This window comes from Schistocerca cancellata, chromosome 2 (genome assembly GCF_023864275.1).
Source record: "Schistocerca cancellata isolate TAMUIC-IGC-003103 chromosome 2, iqSchCanc2.1, whole genome shotgun sequence".
Taxonomy (NCBI): domain Eukaryota; kingdom Metazoa; phylum Arthropoda; class Insecta; order Orthoptera; family Acrididae; genus Schistocerca; species Schistocerca cancellata.
In genome coordinates, this window is record NC_064627.1 from 1,041,955,161 (window position 1) to 1,041,979,280 (window position 24,120).

General features: G+C 42.4%; 1 protein-coding gene across 1 annotated transcript in view; it reads right to left on the reverse strand.

Annotated features, from left to right (window-relative positions):
* Positions 1-3,249: 3,249 nt before the first annotated feature.
* LOC126160858 (juvenile hormone acid O-methyltransferase-like) overlaps positions 3,250-24,120 on the reverse strand; it is a 61,025-nt gene continuing 40,154 nt past the window's right edge. Inside the window, exons 3-5 of the mRNA XM_049916934.1 lie at positions 21,307-21,439; positions 11,726-11,873; positions 3,250-3,434 (exon numbers count right to left, since the gene is read on the reverse strand). Of these exons, the coding sequence (XP_049772891.1) occupies positions 3,250-3,434; positions 11,726-11,873; positions 21,307-21,439 (466 nt within the window). The remainder of the gene's footprint in view (positions 3,435-11,725; positions 11,874-21,306; positions 21,440-24,120) is intronic.

Sequence of the window (24,120 nt, forward strand, 5' to 3'; positions counted from 1 at the left end):
TATTGCAGTCCGACCGTCGGCCAGCGAGCTGTTACGAATTTGGAAGACATTGCCGTGTTATTGAAATAATTCAATTGAAATTCAAATTGAAGTAAAATGAAATGTATTTGAGCTAAGATGATTGAAAAGTTGTTCCCTATAAAAAATCTTATTCCTATGACTAGTAGTGATTGAAGACGGTTTTTGAAGAGAAATGATGTGGAATCCCGAAGCAGAGCAGATGCAATGAACAAATAGTTTTTAAGAGACTTCGAGAGTTAATTTTTATAAGTCGGACGGACAGTTCGAAGTTTTAAGAGAAGGTTCTCATACTGACATCTTACAGGAAAAACGAATACTCTTAGACGAGAGTTATTACGAGCGAGAAATGTAAAACACTGTCTCTGAATTTGACAAATTTTGTTACTGTGAAACTTATATTATGAGGTTTTGGAGAGTTGTCTGGTCATGAAATGCTTCGGTGACGTATTAAAGGAATAATGATTTAACGCCAGTGACTATAGGAGGGAACTTCGCATGTACTGTCAAGTAATAACATACATAGCTGCGCAATCGGAGAACGGAGTTCGTATTGCTACTTTGATGAGACTTCAGTAAAAGATACTTCTAGTAGACTCAAGACTTCCTAAATCTTAGTAAATATTCACAGCTAAATAGTACAGAAGAACTCTGAGGAGTATTAATAGCTGTTTACAGAGAAGTGTGCTCGTGTGTTTGTGACTCACATCATCGCTGGCTCACTGAGTTACATAAATACATTTTTAAGTGACTTAGAGATATGTTAAGACAGAAGTGTGCTTCTTTTTATTTCTAAAAGGGAGGGCTAGTGTGTAATTGGTTGGACTGCTACGATGCCCGTAAATGGAAGTTAATTTATGTCTTTACGGAACTGGCGATATTATCAGAGTATAATCGGTTATGTACTTTGTTTTTCAAAAAGTCCACTCTTACAGTCGACGAGTTCGATAACGCATTTTACGTCAAAGTTTTCTTACTTACTAGTTTTGGTTCGGAAAAGGAACGGCAGCCCAGTAATTTGAAGAAGATATGATTATCAAGCGGAGAAGGCTTGCTTGTTTGTACCGAAAGCAAGGACTCCAGTTTTCCAGAACCCCCTGAGGCTGGCGGCAAGTCCTAACATTATCAAACTAAGAAATCATTAAAATTCCTTATCCACAAGGCAAAGTTCTTGCAAGTAGGAGCAAACCAGAGACTAGATGGTTGCCCGAAGGACTGATTAAGTATACCGAAAAGTAAAAACAACGTTCCGTGACATGAAAAGTAAGGATGGTAAAATTTAGAGTGGAATGGGAATTCCGTTTTCAAGTGCAGAAAGGCAGACGCTTAGAAAGAGTACATTGATAGCATCTGTGAGAGGAAAGACTTGTCTGATCTCTGATAGAAGGAGGAATTGGAATTGATATGGAATACATAGGTTATCCAGCATTAATCAGAATGACAATTAGAAGATTTAAGATCAAACAAGGTAGAAAGGATAGATATCATTCCTTCAGAATTTCTAAAGTCATTGAGGAAGTGCAAACAAAACGACTATTCACTGGGGCATGTAGAATATGAGACTGACGACATACCGTCAGCCTTTCGGAAATTTAGAAACTTTTGGTAAATTTCTATGGGACCAAACTGCTGAAGCCATCGGTCCCTAAGCTTACACACTATTTAATCTAACTTTAACTTAAGCTAAGGACAACACACACACACTGATCCATGGCCGAGGGAGGAGTCGAGCCTCCGACGGGAGGAGCCGCGCGAACCGTGACTACGCGTCACAGGCCAGACGCCTATCCCGCGAGGCAAGCTTTTGGAAGAACGTCCACATAATTCAAAAGATAGCAAGAGCCAAGAGCGGGAATTATCGCACAATCAGCTTAACAGCCCATGAATGCAATCTGCTTACAAGTGTAATATACAAAAGAAAGGAAAAGAAAATTGAAGATCTGGTAGATGACGATCAGTTTGGTGTCTTCGCCGTTCGTAAAGCCAGAGAGGCTGTTGTCAAGGCTGTTCCAAATGTTGGTCACACACTGTCCTGCATTCCTTAGCTGCTTTGGAAGCAGCCCAACCACACATCCCTTCCTTGTCACTACTATCTCCGCATGAGGCCTGGATAGTGTCATATTTCTCCTTTGTCTTTGAATCTGCTGGCGTTCATGATTTACAAGCAACGTCCTTACTCCCAGATAACTTTTTTTTTCCGAGCAGGCTGATTTCTTCCACAGTTCTTTAGTTTCACACGTCTCCCTGTGCGAGTTCTTGGCACTTTCTGTTTACGCTCCAACCCAGTGCCTGTGGGGGTGCATGGCTGCTCTATAGAGTCTCGCTTTAAGGCAGGTTCTAGGCGCTTCAGTCTGGAACCGCGCGACAGCTACGGTCGCAGGTTCGAATCTTGCCACGGGAATCGATGTGTGTGATGTCCTTAGGTTAGGTAGGTTTAAGTAGTTCTAAGTTCTAGGGGACTGATGACCTCAGATGTTAAGTCCCATAGTGCTTTGATCCATTTAAACCATCTGAATCTAATGAAACCGAACCGAGACGTGTTAATGATTATAGGTGCACGGCATTGCATCTAGACTAGTCTAGTGAATAAATACCACGTAAGCAAAATGATAGTTTGATATCCAACCAAACGATGTCACGAAAGTGTGATACTTTGCGATTTAGGACTTGAACACGTGGAAAAACTACATAACTACTTTCTTCTCATGAACAACGCCGTTTTTCTTGATAAACACTGAGAGAACGAAGCAACTGTGGAGGAAAATTCATTTAACGTACTTGATAGAAAAGACATACTGTTTTAATCTAATACTGACATAAATACATACATACAAAAGTCCGCTGTATAATTGTAGGGTTGTAATTAGTAACACATCCGATACAAATGCGCACATCTAGATATGACAAAGAAAATGGCAAACTGCCTTCATTAGGATATCCACCACTTCACTAAGCCAGTATTCTAGCATAGTTCCCATAGTCAAGTACACAGCAAAGGTATTCAGGAGGGTAAAGGTACTGCAAATGCAGTGTAAATGCAACTCCTAAAATCGTTTTACAATACCCGTCCAGAAGAACAGTACTACATTACCACATTTACGTCTGACTTCCTTTTATTATATGTAGATTTTTTTATTGACAGCTTAACAGAAAGAGAAATTCTGATTCATAACATAAAACTGACATTAAATATCGTTAATGACAGCTGCAAAGTGTGTGGGTGGCTGTGTACTATAGTTTCCTGGCCACGGCAGCCACTGTCGTACAGTGCATGCAGAGCTTCGCCTGCCCGGTGGGCTCAGTGCCGTTCGTTAAGCCACCAAGTTTCTCCATATGATGCGTCCAGTCGTCCATAAAGTCATCCTTCTGGTCTTCCGGTATGCGATTCAGAAACGCATTTATTGATTTTAGGGCAGCTGAAACAGTAAGAGGTGAAATTTACATTGTTAGTACAAATCAGGAATGCCTGTGGTGGAACAAAAACATGGTCTCGCTCGTAACGCAGGCAATTAAAACCTCGTAGCTCTGTTTTCTTAAATTTAACAAGAGAAGCAAAAACTGTTATTTAAAAAATATATAATCGTCAAAGCAGACGAAATGAATTAAAATTTGTACTGCGGCCGGCACTCGAATATAAATAGTGCTGCACGTGTAACCATATGCCAGAAGCCTAGTTATTGACAGATTAGAGAAATCCATGCACTTCTAAATATCTCTTTGTAATGGGATACTGGTAACATGAATCATGAGGTTTTCAGGACAGAACGAGTTACAAGGTTTTAAGTGCCTACCAACGCATTAGTATTTTAGTAGGTGAACCGTTTGTGTGTAGAGTGGTAGAGTTCAAAATTAGATGCATAGTTTCAATATTCATCCTGGGTGGAAGTTCTCTTGCTCATGGGCGTCTCTAGAAATTTCTCCAACAGGATGTAAGCCTCCGCCCCACCCTTACTACTTTGAATAATTTAAGTGTTCACACAAGTTTTGTGGCAGTCAGGAAAGTGGAAGGGGCTCGTTGCATCAGATACTCAGGCGGCTATTAAATTGAACTATGTGACTGAACCAACTTGCGCTCGTCATCCTATACGTATGGGGAACTATTTTTCAAATGGTACAAATGGCTCTGGGCACTATGGCACTTAACTTCTAAGGTTATCAGTCCCCTAGAACTTAGAACTACTTAAACGTAACTAACCTAAGGACATCACACACATCCATGCCCGAGGCAGGATTCGAACCTGCGACCGCAGCAGTCGCGCGACTCCAGACCGTAGCGCTTAGAACCGCTCCGGCTGGCCGAACTATTCTTCATGATCGTTCTGAAGTACGTACTCAGATCAACCACGGTTTAGTTTACCAGCCGGACAGAGTTCTAGGCGCTACAGTCTGGAACCGCGCGACCGCTACGGTCGCAGGTTCAAATCCTGCCTCGGGCATGGATGTGTGTGATGTCCTTAGGTTAGTTAGGTTTAAGTAGTTCTAAGTTCTAGGGGACTGATGACCTCAGAAGTTAAGTCCCATAGTGCTCAGAGCCATTTGAATCATTTTTTAGTTTACCACTTACAGAAATTTTAAAGTCGCTCAACAGTCTCTTTCAATCCTACATGACCTGACCTTACAGTCACATAAGTCAGTTTCTTTCAACTAGTTCACAGCACGAATCTTTTGCTATTCAGTTGTTGTTGTTGTAGTCTTCTGTCCAGAGACTGGTTTGATGCCGCTCTCCGTGCTACCCTATCCTGTGCAAGCGTCTTCATCTCCAAGTATCTACTGCTACATACATCCTTCTAAATCTGCTTAGTGTATTCATCTCTTGGTCTCCCTCTACGATTTTTACCCTCCACGCTGCCTTCTAATACTAAATTGGTGATCCCTTGATGCCTCAGATCTAGTCAAGTTGAGCCACAAATTCCTTTTCTTCCCAATCCTATTCAGTATCTCCTCATTAGTTACGTAATCTATTCATCTAATCTTCAGCAGCCTTCTGTAGCACCACATTTCAAAAGCCTCTGTTCTCTTCTTGTCTAAACTATTTATCGTCCATGTTTCACTTACGTACATGGATACACTCCATAAAAATTCCTTCAGAAAGGACTTCCTGACACTTAAATCTATAACCGAAGTTAACAAATTTCTCTTCTTCCGAAACGCTTTCCTTGCCATTGCCAGTCTACACCTTATATCCTCCCTACTTCGACCATCATCACTTATTCTGCTCCCCAAACAGCAAGCCGGCCGGTGTGGCCGAGCGGTTCTAGGCGCTTCAGTCTGGAACCGCGCGCAGCTTCGAATCCTGCCTCGGGCATGGACGTGTATGATGTCCTTAGATTAGTTAGGTTTAAGTAGTTCTAAGTTCTAGGGGGCTGATGACCTCAAATGTTAAGTTTTCTATAGTGCTCAGAGCCATTTGAACCATTTGAATCAAACAGCAAAATTCATCTACCAATTTAAGTGTCTCATTTCCTAATCTAATTCCCTCAGCATCACCTGATTTAATACGATTACATTCCATAACCCTCGTTTTGCTTTTGTTGATGCTTTTGTTGTTGTTCTATCCTCCTTAGAAGACACTGTCCATTCTGTTCAACTGCTCTTCCTTTGCTGTCTCTGACAGAATTACAGTGTCATCGACAAACCGCGAAGCTTTTATTTCTTCTCCATAGATTTCAATTCCTAATCCAAATTTTTTTTGTTTCCTTTACTGATTGCTCAATGTACAGATTGAATAACATCGGGGATAGGCTACAACCCTGTCTTACTCCCTTCCCAACCACTGCTTCCCTTTCATGTCCCTCGACTCTTATAACTGCCATCTGGTTTCGGTACAAATTGTAAGTATCCTTTCGCTCCCTGTATTTGACCCCTGCCACATTCAGAATTTCAAAGAGAGTATTCCAGTCCACATTGTCAAAAGTTTTCTCTAAGTGTGCAAATACTAGAAACGTAGGATTGCCTTTCCTTAATCTATCTTCTAAGATAAGTCGTAGGTTCAGTATTGCCTCACATCTTCCAACATTCCTACGGAATCCAAACTGATCTTCTCAAAGCTCGGCTTCTACCAGTTTTTCCACCGTCTGTAAAGAACTCATGCCAGTGTTTTGCAGCCGTGACTTATTAAACAGATAGTTCGGTAATTTTCACACCTGTCAACACTTGCTTTCTTTGGGATTGAAATTATGATATTCTTCGCGAAGTCTGAGTGTATTTCGCCTGTCTCACACATCTTGCTCACCAGATGGTAGAGTTTTGTCAGGGCTGGCTCTCCCAAGGCTATCAGATGTTCTAATGGAACTACTGCCGGGGCCTTATTTCGACTCAAGTCTTTCAGTGCTCTGTCAAACTCGTCACGCAGTCTCTCCCATTTCATCTTCATCTACGTCCTCTTCCGTTTCCATAACACTGCCCTCCAATACATCGACCTTGTATAGACCTTCTATACATTCCTTCCACCTTTCTGCTTTCCCTTCTTTGCTTAGAACTGGTTTCCCATCTGAACTCTTGATATTCATACAACTGTTTCTCTTTCACCAAAGATCTCTTTAATTTTCCTGTAGACAGTATCTATCTTACAGTGCCACTAAAGCAGAATTATTAAACACGATTTTCCGAAATTCCTTCACCAAAGAAGACGAAGTAAATATTCCTGGATTCCAATCAAGAACAACTGCCAAGAAGAGAAACATAGAAATAGATATCGTCGGTGTCACGAAGCACCTTAAATCACTTAATAAAAGCAAGGCTTCCGGTCCAGATTGTATACCAGTCAGCTTCCTTTCAGAGTATGCTGATGCAATAGCTCTATATTTAGCAGCTATATTCAACCGCTCACCCACAGAAAGATTCGTATCTAAAGAGTGGAAAATTGCTCAAGTCACACCAATACCCAAAAAGGGGTAATCCGTTTAATTACAGGCCCATATCACTAACGTCGATTTTCAGTAGGGTTTTGGAACATATACTGTATTCGAACATTATGAAGTACCTCGAAGAAAACGATTTATTGACACGTAATCGTCCGCAGCTCGTGGTCGTGCGGTAGCGTTCTCGCCTCCCACGCCCGGGTTCCCGGGTTCGATTCCCGGCGGGGTCAGGGATTTTCTCTGCCTCGTGATGACTGGGTGTTGTGTGATGTCCTTAGGTTAGTTAGGTTTAAGTAGTTCTAAGTTCTAGGGGACTGATGACCATAGATGTTAAGTCCCATAGTGCTCAGAGCCATTTTTTTGACACGTAATCAGCTCGGATTCAGAAAATGTTCTTTCGAAACACAACTAGCTCTTTATACTCATGAAGTAATGTGTGCTATCGACAGAGGATGTCAAATTGATTCCATATTTTTAGATTTCCAGAAGGCTTTCGACACCGTTCTTCACAAGCGTCTTCTAACCAAACTGCGTGCCTATGGAATATCGTATCAGTTGTGCGACTGGATTAGTGATTTCTTGTCAGAAAGGTCACAGTTCCCAGTAATAAACGGAAAGTCATCGAATAAAATAGAAATAATACCCGGCGTTCCCCAAGGATGTGTTATAGGCCCTTTATTGTTCCTGATCTATATTAACAACATGGAAGACAATCTCAGTAGCCTTCTTATATTGTTTGCAGATGATGCTGTCATTTACTGTCTTGTAACGTCATCAGATGACCAAAACGAATTGCAAAATCATTTAAATAAGATATCTGTATGGTGCGAAATAGCAGTTGACCTTGAATAAAGAAAAGTGTGTGAGTACTAAAAGAAATCCTCTAAATTTCGATTACGAGATAAGTCACACAAATCTGAAGGCTGTAAATTCAGCTAAATATTTAGGGATTACAATTACAAGTACTCTAAATTTGAACGATCCCATAGACAATGTAGTGGGTAGAGCCAACCAAAGACTGCGATTCATTGGCAGAACACTTATTTATTTATTTATTTATTTATGCATTTATTTTACCTGGCAAGATTAGGGCCTTCAGGCCCTCTCTTACACCTAACCAGGCATACTCAGATTCAACAAATTTCAGTTTCTACAGAACATTAAGGACATATAACATGTTATACAGTATTAATGTCACAGAAAAAAATTAGAAGGTGCAACAGGCCTACTAAAGAGACTGCTTACACCACGCTTGTCCGCCCTATTCTGGAGTACTGCTGTGCGGTGTGGGACCCGCATCAGATGGGACTCACGGATGACATCGAAAAAGTACAAAGAAGGGTAGTTCGTTTTGAATTATCGCGAAGTAGGGGAGATAGTGCCACACACATGATACGTGAATTGGAGTGGCAATCATTAAAACAAAGGCGTTTTTCGTTGCGACGGGATCTTCTCATGAAATTTCAATCACCAGTTTTCTTCTCCGATTGCGAAAACATACTGTTAGCGCCCACCTACATAGGGAGAAATGATCATCACGAATAAGAGAAATCAGGCTTCGCACAGAAAAATTTAATTTCTCGTTTTTGCCGGGCGCCGTTCGAGAGTGGAACGGTAGAGAGACAGCTTGAAGATGGTTCATTTAACCCTCTGCCAGGCACTTTATTGTGAATAGCAGAGTAATCACGTAGATGTACCTTTAGTAATATACGCCTCTACATCCTTACATTTGTCCTGTAGCCGTCCCTGCTTAGCCATTTTGCACTTCCTGTCGATTTCATTTTTGAGCTGTTTGTATTCCTTTTTGGCTGCTTCATTTACTGCATTTTTATATTTTCTCCTTTCAACGATGAAATACAGTATCTCCTCTGTTACCCAAAGATTTCTACTAGCCCTCGTCTTTTTACCTACTTGATCCTCTGCTGCCATTCAGTTATATCACCTAGTTGTGTTCGAGATACTTCCGATATTCCAATTTGATACGTGGCCGCCCAAGAAATTAGTTTGCCACGTGCTACTAATAACTGCTGTACACGCTACACTTTGTGATGGTCACGATTCTACTCACTTCTGTTTCACAAAATTACTTCCCACCAATCTTCCGTAAGAAAACACGTTACAGATTCTTCTCCTTATCACTTTCAAACTCATATTTCAATATCAAACTTTTGTTCGCAATTCAGGGCCGCAGCCCGACTGACGACTTGGCCCCTTAGCCATGGACTGACTCGCTGTAACGTCTCAAAAGCGTGCAAAATCTGCTTGGGATTCCCCGACCGCTGGAGCGTGACTGTCTTCCAGAACCTTCTAGAATGGCAGGATGTCGCAGCCACCGGAAATGGGATGATTGACCGACCTTTGGTAACAGTGTCTATAATGGTGCTCCTACAAGGGGACAGATTCTGAAATTTCCGTTTTTGATGACGTAACTGAATTGGTAGATTTCAAGACCTACTGTGGCCCCATGTGTACTTGACGAGATGTACTCAAACCCTACTGTATACCAAACGATTGATACCGACTCAATATATTTTGGAAAGTGGATAACTTTGTACCTGAAAGTTACGCAAATTTCATTAGTAGACCTATATGTACAAAGGACATCTTTATACACTGTTAATATGAAAACTGACAACACTTTACTTGAATTAATTATCAATGACCCGCATTCATTTAGTTAGGAAATAAAGTTCACTATGTCCACTGAGTGGCGACAGGTTGCTTTCCCGACGAATCAAATTTCTACATCTACATCTACATCTATACTCCGCGAGCCACCTTACGGTGTGTGGCGGAGAGTACTTATTGTACCACTATCTGATCCCCCCTTCCCTGTTCCATTCACGAATTGTGCGTGGGAAGAACGACTGCTTGTAAGTCTCCGTATTTGCTCTAATTTCTCGGATCTTTTCGTTGTGATCATTACGCGAGATATGTGTGGGCGGTAGTAATATGTTGCCCATCTCTTCCCGGAATGTGCTCTCTCGTAATTTCGATAATAAACCTCTCCGTATTACGTAACGCCTTTCTTGAAGTGTCCGCCACTTGAGCTTGTTCAGCATCTCCGTAACGCTCTCGCGCTGACTAAATGTCCCCATGACGAATCGCGCTGCTTTTCGCTGGATCATGTCTATCTCTTCTATTAATCCAACCTGGTAAGGGTCCCATACTGATGAGCAATACTCAAGAATCGGACGAACAAGCGTTTTGTAAGCTACTTCTTTCGTCGATGAGTCACATTTTCTTAGAATTCTTCCTATGAATCTCAACCTGGCGCCTGCTTTTCCCACTATTTGTTTTATGTGATCATTCCACTTCAGATCGCTCCGGATAGTAACTCCTAAGTATTTTACGGTCGTTACCGCTTCCAATGATTTACCACCTATGGCATAATCGTACTGGAATGGATTTCTGCCCCTATGTATGCGCATTATATTACATTTATCTACGTTTAGGGAAAGCTGCCAGCTGTCGCACCATGCATTAATCCTCTGCAGGTCTTCCTGGAGTACGTACGAGTCTTCTGATGTTGCTACTTTCTTGTAGACAACCGTGTCATCTGCAAATAGCCTCACGGAGCTACCGATGTTGTCAACTAAGTCATTTATGTATATTGTAAACAATAAAGGTCCTATCACGCTTCCTTGCGGTACTCCCGAAATTACCTCTACATCTGCAGATTTTGAACCGTTAAGAATGACATGTTGTGTTCTTTCTTCTAGGAAATCCTGAATCCAATCACAAACCTGGTCCGATATTCCGTAAGCTCGTATTTTTTTCACTAAACGTAAGTGCGGAACCGTATCAAATGCCTTCCTGAAGTCCAGGAATACGGCATCAATCTGCTCGCCAGTGTCTACGGCACTGTGAATTTCTTGGGCAAATAGGGCGAGCTGAGTTTCACATGATCTCTGTTGTTTCACGTTCCATCGGCGTGAAACGCCTGAAAGCAGGCACCCTGCAACAATAGTCAGAAGGGTCCAGACAGGAGGAGGGAGTATTATCGTCTGGGGAATGTTTTTTTGGCATTCCCTGAGTGATCTCGCCATTCTGGAAGACACAGTGGATTAACACAACTGTGCTTCTAGCCTTGGCGACCATGTGAATCCCTACATGCAGTATGTTTTTCTTCGGCACGATAGCGTTTACTACCAGGACAAGGCAACGTGTGACCCAGCTCGTAGTTTACGTGCGTGGTTCACGTTCCTATGTAAACACCTAGACTGGTCTGTTCGCGCCATGGATCCTCAGCCGAGCAACCTAGCGGAGCTGGCCACGGCACTGGAGTCAGTATGGCTCCACAACTCTTTAAAAAAGAAAAAAAAAGAAAAAAATTAAAAAAAAGTCAGTCCCTAAGCTTACACACCACTTAACCTAAATTATCCTAAGAATAAACACACACACCCATGCCCGAGGAAGGACTCGAACCTCCGCCGGGACCAGCCTCGCAGTCCATGAGTCCATGAGTGCAGCGCCCTACACCACTCGGCTAATCCCGCGCGGCTCCACATCTCTGTCGGTACTTTCCAGAACGTTACTGACTCTCTTCCTAAGCGTCTCGCTATGGTCCGCACTGCAAAAGGTGATTACTCAGGCTTTTGATAGGTGGGTATACTTACGTGACTAAGCAGGGTACTGTACTCCAGTGAGGACATTATTCTAATTAGTAACTGGAGTCAGACACAAGTGTTACTTTTTACGGATGCTATTCGAGATTATTTAAGATAATATGGACACGTAAATCTAGTTGTGGAGCAAAGCAAATGCTACACGGAGATAGGTGAGGATTATTCTAAGGAAGTTTAATTCTTGAAACTGGTGGCTGGTGAAACTCAGGACGGCCTTACCTCTGTGCTGCGCTTCGGATGGGAACACGAACGCCTGTGGACTCATGTCACAGCACACGACGTGGAAGCCCTCGCTCTTCAGCAGCTGACGGAACTCGCTGGCTGGGTCCTCACTGCGATGGTAGGGAGACACGAACGTCTCCACGTCCTGCTGGAAGCAGCAGCTTCAGTCACTTCTTCGATTCAGAACTAGAAGTGTGTTTCCTAAAGACGTCTTCTTCGATCTACAATGACATTAGAAAAACAGATAGTGGTCTTTCTTTTACGTATTAAAGATAGTGATTAAGTGAAACAACAAGTTTACCGTTACCAGTCACTGTTTATTTATCTGGACGACGCGTTTCAAAGGTTTAAACCTCCATCAAATGGTTCAAATGGCTCTGAGCACTAAGGGCTTAACTTCTGAGGTCATCAGTCGCCTAGAACTTAGAACTAATTAAACCTAACTAACCTAAGGACATCACACACATCCATGCCCGAGGCAGGATTCGAACCTGCGAACGTAGCGGTCGCTCGGCTCCAGACTGCAGCGCCTAGAACAGCACGGCCACTCTGGCCGGCAAATCTCCATCATCATGTGGATTTACATTTGTTAGTATGACGTGTGTGTGTGTGTGAATGTGTGTGTGTGTGTCTGGAACCGCACGACAGCTACGGTCGCAGGATCGAATCCTGCCTCGGGCATGGATGTGTGTGGTATCCTTAGGTTAGTTAGCTTTAAGTAGTTCTAAGTTCTGGGGGACTGATGACCTTAGAAGTTAAGTCCCTTAGTGCTTAGGGCCATTTTGTGTGTGTGTGTGTGTGTGTGTGTGTGTGTGTGTGTGTGTGTGTGTGTGTGTGTTGTGTTACGATTTTTTGGAGGAACTTGTCGCACTGTCTACAGTGGCCACAGGTTTCTTTCACTATCGTAACACATCACACGTATACTGTCATATTTTGTAAAGAAAAAAAAATCGTAACACAACACATACGCACGTGCCATACTAACAAATGTAAATCCACCTGAGAAACGCGTCGTGGAGATAAATAAATAAACAGTGACTGGTAACAGTAGACTTGTTGTTTCATATAACATCAATGTCCGCCACCGTAGCTGAGTAGACACCGCGCCGGCTTGTCATGCTGAGAGGCCCGGGTTCGATTCACGCATGGGTTCGAGATTCTCTCCGCTCCGGGACTCGGTGTTTGTGTCGTCTTCATCATCCTCATTTCATCCTCATAGACGCGCAAGTCGCCGAAGTGGCGCCACATCAAAAGACTTGCACAAGGCGACCAGGTCTCCCCTTGGGAGCCGCTCGCCGCACGGCATTTCTTTCCATTTAATGTCAATGACAGTCACGGTAAAGCCTGACCTATAATGTTCACATTTAAAGATAGTGACTCAAGATTTTAATTGACTGCGGATATATTCGCACACATTGTAACAATAACACACATTTTTTCTATACATCTCATACAAACATATAACTTATCTTTCACACCATTAATTAGTTGCTAGTACAATGGCAGTGCAATCAAACATGTTGTTTAAAACATGAAGGAGCCTTTGGAGCATAAAATATGCATACAAAGCAGATATTAAGCACTGAATCCGCTATCATTCATGTTGTAACTATACTGTGTGCTTAAGAAAGGCAAAAAACTATATACGAAAGAAGAAAATGTCGTGGATTTTTGTTAAGAGACGAAACGTACTATATTCAATATGTTAAACACTGTGTTTTGCTGCTGTATACAACCTACATTATGTATATACACTCCTGGAAATGGAAAAAAGAACACATTGACACCGGTGTGTCAGACCCACCATACTTGCTCCGGACACTGCGAGAGGGCTGTACAAGCAATGATCACACGCACGGCACAGCGGACACACCAGGAACCGCGGTGTTGGCCGTCGAATGGCGCTAGCTGCGCAGCATTTGTGCACCGCCGCCGTCAGTGTCAGCCAGTTTGCCGTGGCATACGGAGCTCCATCGCAGTCTTTAACACTGGTAGCATGCCGAGACCATTCGCAACCGTCTCCATGAAGCTGGGCTACGGTCCCGCACACCGTTAGGCCGTCTTCCGCTCACGCCCCAACATCGTGCAGCCCGCCTCCAGTGGTGTCGCGACAGGCGTGAGTGGAGGGACGAATGGAGACGTGTCGTCTTCAGCGATGAGAGTCGCTTCTGCCTTGGTGCCAATGATGGTCGTATGCGTGTTTGGCGCCGTGCAGGTGAGCGCCACAATCAGGACTGCATACGACCGAGGCACACAGGGCCAACACCCCGCATCATGGTGTGGGGAGCGATCTCCTACACTGTCCGTACACCACTGGTGATCGTCGAGGGGACACTGAATAGTGCACGGTACATCCAAACCGTCATCGAACCCATCGTTCTACCATTCCTAGACCGGCAAGGGAACTTGCTCTTCCAACAGGACAATGCACGTCCGCATGTATCCCGTGCCACCCAACGTGCTCTAGAAGGTGTAAGTCAACTACGCTGGCCAGCAAGATCTCCGGATCTGTCCCCCATTGAGCATGTTTGGGACTGGATGAAGCGTCGTCTCACGCGGTCTGCACGTCCAGCACGAACGCTGGTCCAACTGAGGCGCCAGGTGGAAATGGCATGGCAAGCCGTTCCACAGGACTACATCCAGCATCTCTACGATCGTCTCCATGGGAGAATAGCAGCCTGCATTGCTGCGAAAGGTGGATATACACTGTACTAGTGCCGACATTGTGCATGCTCTGTTGCCTGTGTCTATGTGCCTGTGGTTCTGTCAGTGTGATCATGTGATGTATCTGACCCCAGGAATGTGTCAATAAAGTTTCCCCTTCCTGGGACAATGAATTCACGGTGTTCTTATTTCAATTTCCAGGAGTGTAACTGCAACTGTGAAAAAAGGCGCAATAATAAAGTCAGCGTGAAGTATGTTTACTCTTCATTGTTGGACTTAGCTAATATATAACAAAGGAAATCACAATAACTCCAAATTCTAGACTTAAGAAATTTAATGAATCATTTAACTGGTAATCAAGACTGATAGCAGTGTACCCCAGTTTCATTTATTCAAATTACAAAGAGAAAACTTCGTTAAAAATATGAGGTTCATTCAAATGAAACCTGGTCAGAGCGTTTACCTTTGCCTTACACGTAAGGTGGCACCACGTAGTTGCGGGTATGGTGGCGCCATCTGTTGGTAAAGAGACTGACGCGTGCGCATCGTTTGATGTTGCTTAGTGTGGTTTCACGCCGAAGAGATGGTGGTCACACAGGTTATCGACCACTACCGAACATACAGGCGAGTAAGCAGGAACAACGAGGAGTGATTCGATTTTTGGCGGCAGAGGGAGTTCGAGGCCGTGAGAGGTATCGATGGCTGATGGATGATGGCTGTGTTCGGTGAGTACAGTCTGAGTCGTTCAAGTGTTGTGGAATGGTGCAATCGATTCCTTGAGGGGCACGAGTCACTGGAAGACGAAGCTCGTCCTGGACAGGCTCATCGTGTCATCATACCGGATATGGTCTTCGACAACCGCAGAATCACCGTGGACGAGATCCATCGGTTACTGGGTATTAGCGTGGGCACCGCCAAAGTGTGTGACTGGGTCCAGGCCTGGATCCGACAGCAGCCTGTTAGCTTAGCCAAGGATGGAATCGACCGGCTAGTGTCGCAATGGGATAAATGTGCCAACAGTTTTGGCGACTATTTTTCAGTATGTGTGCTGTCTCTAACAACATTTTTGAGCTAATAAAATCGTTACCGTTGCTTTACATTAGTGACCGGGTTTCATTTTAATGCCCCTTATACTTACCACTATCATCAAACCACCAATTTGTCCCTAATAATACCAAGAATCTAGTTCATATAAACTCACATTATTTCAGTACTGAACTGAAATGTGTAAAGCGTGGTCAGTAACAGTCTGGAAAGATTATGAAAGCGTTGCTGGGTAAGTTATGCTGAGAAATAATTGTTAGCAAAAAATTCGGTACATTGCGCTTTTTCTGAGTTAATTAGCTTTGAACTTAGCCCACCAGACCTCAGTAATTATTTCTCAGCACAATTTAGCCTACAGGGTTTGCAGACTGTTTCTGACCACCCTGCATAAGTAATAAATGAAAACTGGTTTCATTCAAAGGAGAAGGTGGATATTTAGTGATTTACGAATAGCTACAAAATATTAAAAATTGCCTACAATATTTTCTAGAAAGCCCAATATCTGATAATTACTGTAGTCCCAATGTAGTATTAACTCCAAAAAATAAATGTGAAAACAATTTCTGCTACTAGGTTCACACTTCATGGTCACCTTAAATATAGAATTTAAATGCACGAAGCATAAGTCTACCACAATGTTAATGCAATTGGGTTTAGGCTATAATGATACATATTCACGATGCGGTAGTCACTAAAACTTAGATCTCTTCATCAGTAAAAATTTAATATATTGTCACAGTATAGTGAAACTTATTTGAGGTTGTATTAATAATTAACTATCATAAAATTGATATATTGTAGTTAGACCTAAATAGGCAATATTGGTAAGCAATAAAAATTGCAGGCAGGCACTGTTTCGGAATAAGTCATTACTGCCTCAGAAATATTAAGCAGTTACTTCATTTACCTTTACACGAGTTCATTGATGACGTTTTGGAATAGTGGTTACGTACACGCTGTTTGAAAAGGGATGTACTGACAAAGAAAATTTTCTTTCTGCATTAATAACAGGAATTTTAAGTGACAAAATCTTCCAGTCTATGTAATCAAACCGTTTACTGAAATGCCTACGATTTCTTCGCTTTTTCTTGTAAATTGCAGGTATTCAAATTTTTTTGTTTCCTTCGAGTAGTTGTACTTTCTTATGTCGCGCCCGCATCTGCGTCGTCGTATTTTACACGTTTCTGTCTGGTACATAGATAGCAAACACATAAACTATGTGATCAAAAGTATCCGACACCTGGCTGAAAATTACTTACAAATTTGTGCCGCCCTCCATCGGTAATGCTAGAATTTAGTATGGTGTTGGCCCACCCTTAGTCTTGATGACAGCTTCCACTCTCGCAGGCACACGTTCAATCAGGTGCTGGAAGATTTCTTGGGGAATGGCAGCCAATTCTTCACGGAGTGCTGCACTGAGGAGAGTTATCGATATCTGTCGGTGAGACCTGGCACGAAGTCAAAAATGATCCAAATGGCTCTGAGCACTATGGGACTTAACATCTGAGGTCATCAGTCCCGTAGAACTTCGAACTACTTAAACCTAACTAACCTAAGGACATCACACACATCCATGCCCGAGGCAGAATTCAAACCTGTGACCGTAGCAGTCGTGCAGTTCCGGACTGAAGTGCCTAGAACCGCTCGGCCACCGCAGCTGGCGGCACGAAGTCGACGTTCCAAAACATCCCAAAGGTGTTCTACAGGATTGAGATCAGCACTCTGTGCAGGCCAGTCCATTACGGAGATGTTATTGTCGTGTAGCCACTCCGCTACAGGCTGTGCATTATAAACAGGCGATCGATCGTGTTGAATGACACAATCGCCATCCCCGAATTTCTCTTCAACAGGGGGAAGCAAGAAGGTGCTTTAAACATCAATGTAGGCCTCTGCTGCGATAGTGTCACGCAAAACAATAAGGGGTGGAAACCCTCTCCATGAAAAACACGATCACATCATAACACCACCGCCTCCTAATTTTACTGTTGGCACTACACACGCTAGCAGATGAAGTTCAGCGGCATTCGCCATACCCACACCATGCCATCAGATCGCCACATTGTGTACCGTGATTCGTCACTCCACACAACGTATTTCCACTGTTCATTCGTCTTATGTCTACGCTCCTTACACCAAGCTAGGCGTCGTTTGGAATTTACAGGGTTATTACAAATGATTGAAGCGATTTCATAAATTCACTGTAGCTCCATTCATTGACATATGGTCACGACACACTACAGATACGTAGAAAAACTCATAAAGTTTTGTTCGGCTGGAGCCGCACTTCAGGTTTCTGCCGTCAGAGCGCTCGAGAGCGCAGTGAGACAAAATGGCGACAGGAGCCTTGAAAGCGTATGTCGTGCTTGAAATGCACTCACATCAGTCAGTCATAACAGTGCAACGACACTTCAGGACGAAGTTCAACAAAGATCCACCAACTGCTAACTCCATTCGGCGATGGTATGCGCAGTTTAAAGCTTCTGGATGCCTCTGTAAGGGGAAATCAACGGGTCGGCCTGCAGTGAGCGAAGAAACGGTTGAACGCGTGCGGGCAAGTTTCACGCGTAGCCCGCGGAATTCGACGAATAAAGCAAGCAGGGAGCTAAACGTACTACAGCCGACGGTTTGGAAAATCTTACGGAAAAGGCTAAAGCAGAAGCCTTACCGTTTACAATTGCTACAAGCCCTGACACCCGATGACAAAGTCAAACTCTTTGAATTTTCGGCGCGGTTGCAACAGCTCATGGAAGAGGATGCGTTCAGTGCGAAACTTGTTTTCAGTGATGAAGCAACATTTTTTCTTAATGGTGAAGTGAACAGACACAATGTGCGAATCTGGGCGGTAGAGAATCCTCACGCATTCGTGCAGCAAATTCGCAATTCACCAAAAGTTAACGTGTTTTGTGCAATCTCACGGTTTAAAGTTTACGGCCCCTTTTTCTTCTGCGAAAAAAAAACGTTACAAGACACGTGTATCTGGACATGCTGGAAAATTGGCTCATACCACAACTGGAGACCGACAGCGCCGACTTCATCTTTCAACAGGATGGTGCTCCACCGCACTTCCATCATGATGTTCGGCATTTCTTAAACAGGAGATTGGAAAACCGATGGATCGATCGTGGTGGAGATCATGATCAGCAATTCATGTCATGGCCTCCACGCTCTCCCGACTTAACCCCATGCGATTTCTTTCTGTGGGGTTATGTGAAAGATTCAGTGTTTAAACCTCCTCTACCAATAAACGTGCCAGAACTGCGAGCTCGCATCAACGATGCTTTCGAACTCATTGATGGGGGACATGCTGCGCCGAGTGTGGGAGGAACTTGATTATCGGCTCGATGTCTGCCGAATCACTAAAGGGGCACATATCGAACATTTGTGAATGCCTAAAAAATCTTTTTGAGTTTTTGTATGTGTGTGCAAAGCATTGTGAAAATATCTCAAATAATAAATTTATTGTAGAGCTGTGAAATCGCTTCAATCATTTATAATAACCCTGTACCAGCGTTATGTGTGGCTTATGAGCAGCCGCTCGACCATGAAATCCAAGTTTTCTCACCTCCCGCGTAACTGTCATACTACTTGCTATGGATCTTGATGCAGTTTGGAATTCCTGTGTGATGGTTTGGATAGATGTCTGCCTATTACACATTACGACCCTCTTCAACTGTCAGCGGTCTCTGTCAGTCAACAGACGAGGTCGACCCGTACGCTTTTGTGGTGTACGTGTCCCTTCACGTTTCCACTTCACTATCACATCGGAAACAGTGGACTTAGGGATGTTTAGGAGTATGGAAATCTCGAGTACAGACGTATGACGTATGCGACACCCAATCACCTGACCATGTTCGAAGTCCGTGAGTTTCGGGAACGCCCCTTTCTGCTCTCTCACGATGTCTAATGACTACTGAGAACGCTGATATGGAGTACCTGGCAGTAGATGGCAGCAGAATGCACCTAATATGAAAAAAGTATGTTTTTGGGGTTGTTCGGATACTTTTGATCACATAGTGTACCTACGAGAAAAGTCGTGGCCATTCTAATGATCTCGATACGTTATACTGTCTGGAATTTGTTCGAGGAAAGTCGCGAATATTCTACTGTTTTCTTGTACAGAGAACTTTCGATAGGTAGCGTTATAAATACGGACTATTCGCCGAATAGACTTAATGGCTTAGCTCTGCTGAACACTCACCCTAGCATTAATTGTCCTATTGGCGATGTAATTAACCAATTTCACAGGAAGAATAGGCGCATGGAATTCATCATTTACGGAATAGAACCACAATTGAAACTTTTTTGTATCATAAGATGGCACTGTCCTGTACATGTGTACAATTAGTTTGAATAAAACTTTCTTAAACTTAGCATGTGACTTGATTATTTTTTATTACGATAAATGCAAAGGGAGCTCAAGACATCGTTAGCCCCTCCTTGAGGTTTTTCTGTATCCGCCACTGGTGACAGCTCGTTGAAGTTATTTGCACAAGAATACCGAACCTTAATATGAAAGCTTGACAAAGGGGTAGAGTCAAAAAAATTGTTCAAATGGCTCTGAGCACTATGGGACTCAACATCTTAGGTCATAAGTCCCCTAGAACTTAGAACTACTTAAACCTAACTGACCTAAGGACATCACACACACCCATGCCCGAGGCAGGATTCGAACCTGCGACCGTAGCAGTCCCGCGGTTCCCGACTGCAGCGCCAGAACCGCTAGACCACCGCGGCCGGCAGGGTAAAGTCACCATAGAAATTATTTTGTTCCTCCATCATGGTTGCGTAAGTCATAAATAATCTTAATGTGCCTTTTATTATTAGCCATAAGTTTGTTTAAGGAACAAAAAACGGGACTTGAACGTGACGTCTCGTATTTGATGAGATACGTGCAAGATTTGGAGAATTCACCTTCACAAAATAAATTATTGATTGATTTTTCTAAATAAATATTTTATTGAATTTAGGTTCATTAGTCTACCTCCTCCATTATCCTTATTTGATTATGTGTTGATATTCCTGTACCGACATAAGCCGAAGTCCTGTTCTTCCTTCCATCGTACTTCACTAACTCCAGCTATATCAGACTTCAGCCTTTTCTCGTTTTAAATTCTCTAACCTACCTATCCGATTGAGGCATCTAACATTCCACGCTCTGACCCGTTGACTGCCAGTTTTGCTTTTCCTGATGACAACATTTTTACAGGTAATCCCAGCTCTGAGATCCGAATAGAAAACCATTTTATCCAAGAGGATATCGTAACCATCCAATAGAGCTGCATGCCCTCGGGCAACAATTGCAGAATCTTTCCGCCTCTTTCAGCTGTTCGTAACACTAACAGAGCAAGGCTATGTTGGTTAATGACACAAAGCCAGATCATCCAGACTGTTGCTTGTGCACCTAATAAAAAGGAACTCTTCAGGAACAGTATGTTAATCTAGTCTCTACTCAGATATTGTTGCATCTACTGTATGTGCGAGTATATCTCTATGGTTGAGGCACACAACCAATCCCACCATTGCTAAGTCCACGGTTCGTAGGGGTTTGTAATTGTATCAAGCTTTTTATTCGCAGGATACAATTTGTAGCTGTATCCTGCAAATCGATTAGGCGATGCAAGACAAAAAGAGCGAGTAATCTCGTTCAGAAACGTGCCTCAAAGAAAACAAGTGCTTCTCTAGAGTCTTCACACCTACAATGGTCTCCCAGCCAAATCATGTCCCTATCATTTGACTGAATAAATTCTCCATAGTTAATAGTTGTGCTTTGGACTGAGCAAGAGAGGATATGTGGCTAATGCTCTGATCAAATGTCAATGAACAAAGCATAAAAAAATATTAAGCGGGCGCTGTTTGCGCCTGTACGTTACCTTCATGTACCGAGCCCAGCGAGGGTCTTTCGCCAGTTCTTCATAAGCAGCCAAATGGGCACTCTTAGCTAATACGGTAAACACAGCTTCTCCTCCCGGTACCAGCAGTTTATGCATATTCTGGATGGCACATCTGTAAAACGAACCATTCATTATGACTTCTGAGATTATGTGAAACATTCTCCGTTTGGTAAGTTCACGTATGTCTTTATACGAAGAAACACCGGTGTACAGTTATGCATTGCCTTTCTTTGAGGTAGGGGGTGCGTGGGTGAGGAGAGGGTGGATAGTTTGCCATCAGACTATCTCTGTCAGTACTACGACCGTTGGGCACAAACAAATACTCCGTGTAATTCTCCCTAAAGCGTCTTAACGGCTCCTCACGATTTGGCTCGTTGCCTCTCAGTTCCTCTAACACTAAAACAACTCCTGAAGCGTTTATTTTATCTGTTACTTATTTATATATCCTGATCTGACTAGGGCCACCAGGCCCTCTCTTACATAGGACCAGGGTTTCACACATACAGTATCTTTTTTACATCATAGTTACCTAAGAAATGACAAATTTAATATGACAGATAGTATTAAAATGATTTGAGGATCTATAGTGAGAATGTGAGCAAGTAATACTATGAAACTTAATATTGGCAGTACTTTTACTAATGATGCTGCTGCCACCAATAGTGATAACAGTAGCAATAACAGCAATAGCAACAATGATAATAATAATAATAATAATAATAATAATAATAATAATAATAATGATCATAGCAGCAGATATAAAAAGAATTCATAGATGTACAAATTAAATATTTTCTGGTATAACGACTTCTGGGGAAACGAGATTTAAGGAGACTAAGTAATTTAGGATACCACCTTTTTTGTATGCATCCGGATAGTTATCAGACAATTCAGTGCTTCCTAAGGCCTTGTATGTGGGTCTTAATTATATCATTCTGTCCTATTTGATAAAAAGCTTGGTATTAATTTGCAAAGGCGTGTGGAATGTTCTGGCAGGACGTGCGTTGTCATAATTATCAGTGGATTGTTGTCGTTGATAAAATTATGTACATAAACTAAATTAAGAAACTAATCAAAAAATTGAAGTATTAAGTCCTTAGCAATAAATAAATAGAGACTGCAGAGATGTTAGCATGAAAAATCAATGCTTCTAATTAACAAAATGGTAATCTAAAAATCCAGCAACAGAAGACCTCACTATCTTGAGAAACAGCTTAAAAGTTATTAACAAGCGATGTATTTTAATTTGTTATTTAGTTTTATGTCTTCCTCTGTAATTAATATTCATTGTAATTACATTTCTAATTCCAGAATGAGATTTTCACTCTGCAGTAGAGTGTGCGCTGATATGAAACTTCTTGGCAGATTAAAACTGTGTGCCAGACCGGGACTCGAACTCGGGACCTTTGCGTTTCGCGGGCAAGTGCTCTACCAACTGAGCAACCCAAGCACGACTCACGCCCCGTCCTCACAGCTTTACTTCTGCCAGTACCTTGTCTCCTACCTTCCAAAATTTACAGGAGAGCTTCTGTAAAGTTTGGAAGGTAGGAGACGAGGTACTGGCAGAAGTAAAGCTGTGAGGACGGGGCGTGAGTCGTGCTTGGGTAGCTCAGTTGGTATAGCACTTGCCCGCGAAAGGCAAAGGTCCAGAGTTCGAGTCTCGGTCTGGCATACAGTTTTAATCTGCCAGGAAGTTTCACATTTCTAATTAACTCTCCAATTGTTTACATCTCATAGATTTCCAATTTCCAGGATTTGAGGCCTTCTTTGTGCATTTTATGTATGTAATCGGATAAAGCACGAGCTCTGTACTACCATTGAATATATAAAAGTGTAATTAGTTACGTAACTAAAATAATACGAGACATATTATTGTAATTAGAGTTCAAAATGGTTTTCTTATGGAAAAATAAAGATATTACTATAAAATATTGTCATTGAATATTGTATTTTATACCTTATTCAGCTGTAACATCAGTTTCTTTCCGTTTTGTAAATTTTAATTGTAACATCAAAATTGTACAAAATTAATAATGCTCTATTTTGGAAGTTATTGTTAAAATTCTATATAAAACGATGCTGTGAGGAGTCAGTTTTGAAGTTACTTTTGGAAGTCAAAGAGATCAGTGAAGTTTGTCCATGTTTCGTTTACATGACGAGTGTGCAGTTTGGATGCCAATTAATGTGAATAAATTTTGTGAATCATGAAAATTTCAATGGACCAGGCAGAAGAAACTTAAGTAATATTCAACATTAATCGTTACAAAGGGAAGGTTTTAATTACATGATGAACTGGAACATTCTGCATAAAAATTTTCTGCACACGTCTTACCTCGAACTAGCGCAAGGATAAATGAGGAGGAATTTTATCCAAGAATAACTTCCCTCAATACATATTAGGCCAGTGTGCTATGTTTCTGCAGCTCTTAGCGTGTACCTCATTCAGTGATGAGGCTAGCTGTTCATGTGACAGGATCTTCAATTACCATCGTAACAATCACGTCTGGGCTTATGAAATCAACTCTTGAATTAAGACAAAACAGTCGTCAAAAGAGGTTCATCCTCAACATATGGAGATAAATACACTCCTGGAAATTGAAATAAGAACACCGTGAATTCATTGTCCCAGGAAGGGGAAACTTTATTGACACATTCCTGGGGTCAGATACATCACATGATCACACTGACAGAACCACAGGCACATAGACACAGGCAACAGAGCATGCACAATGTCGGCACTAGTACAGTGTATATCCACCTTTCGCAGCAATGCAGGCTGCTATTCTCCCATGG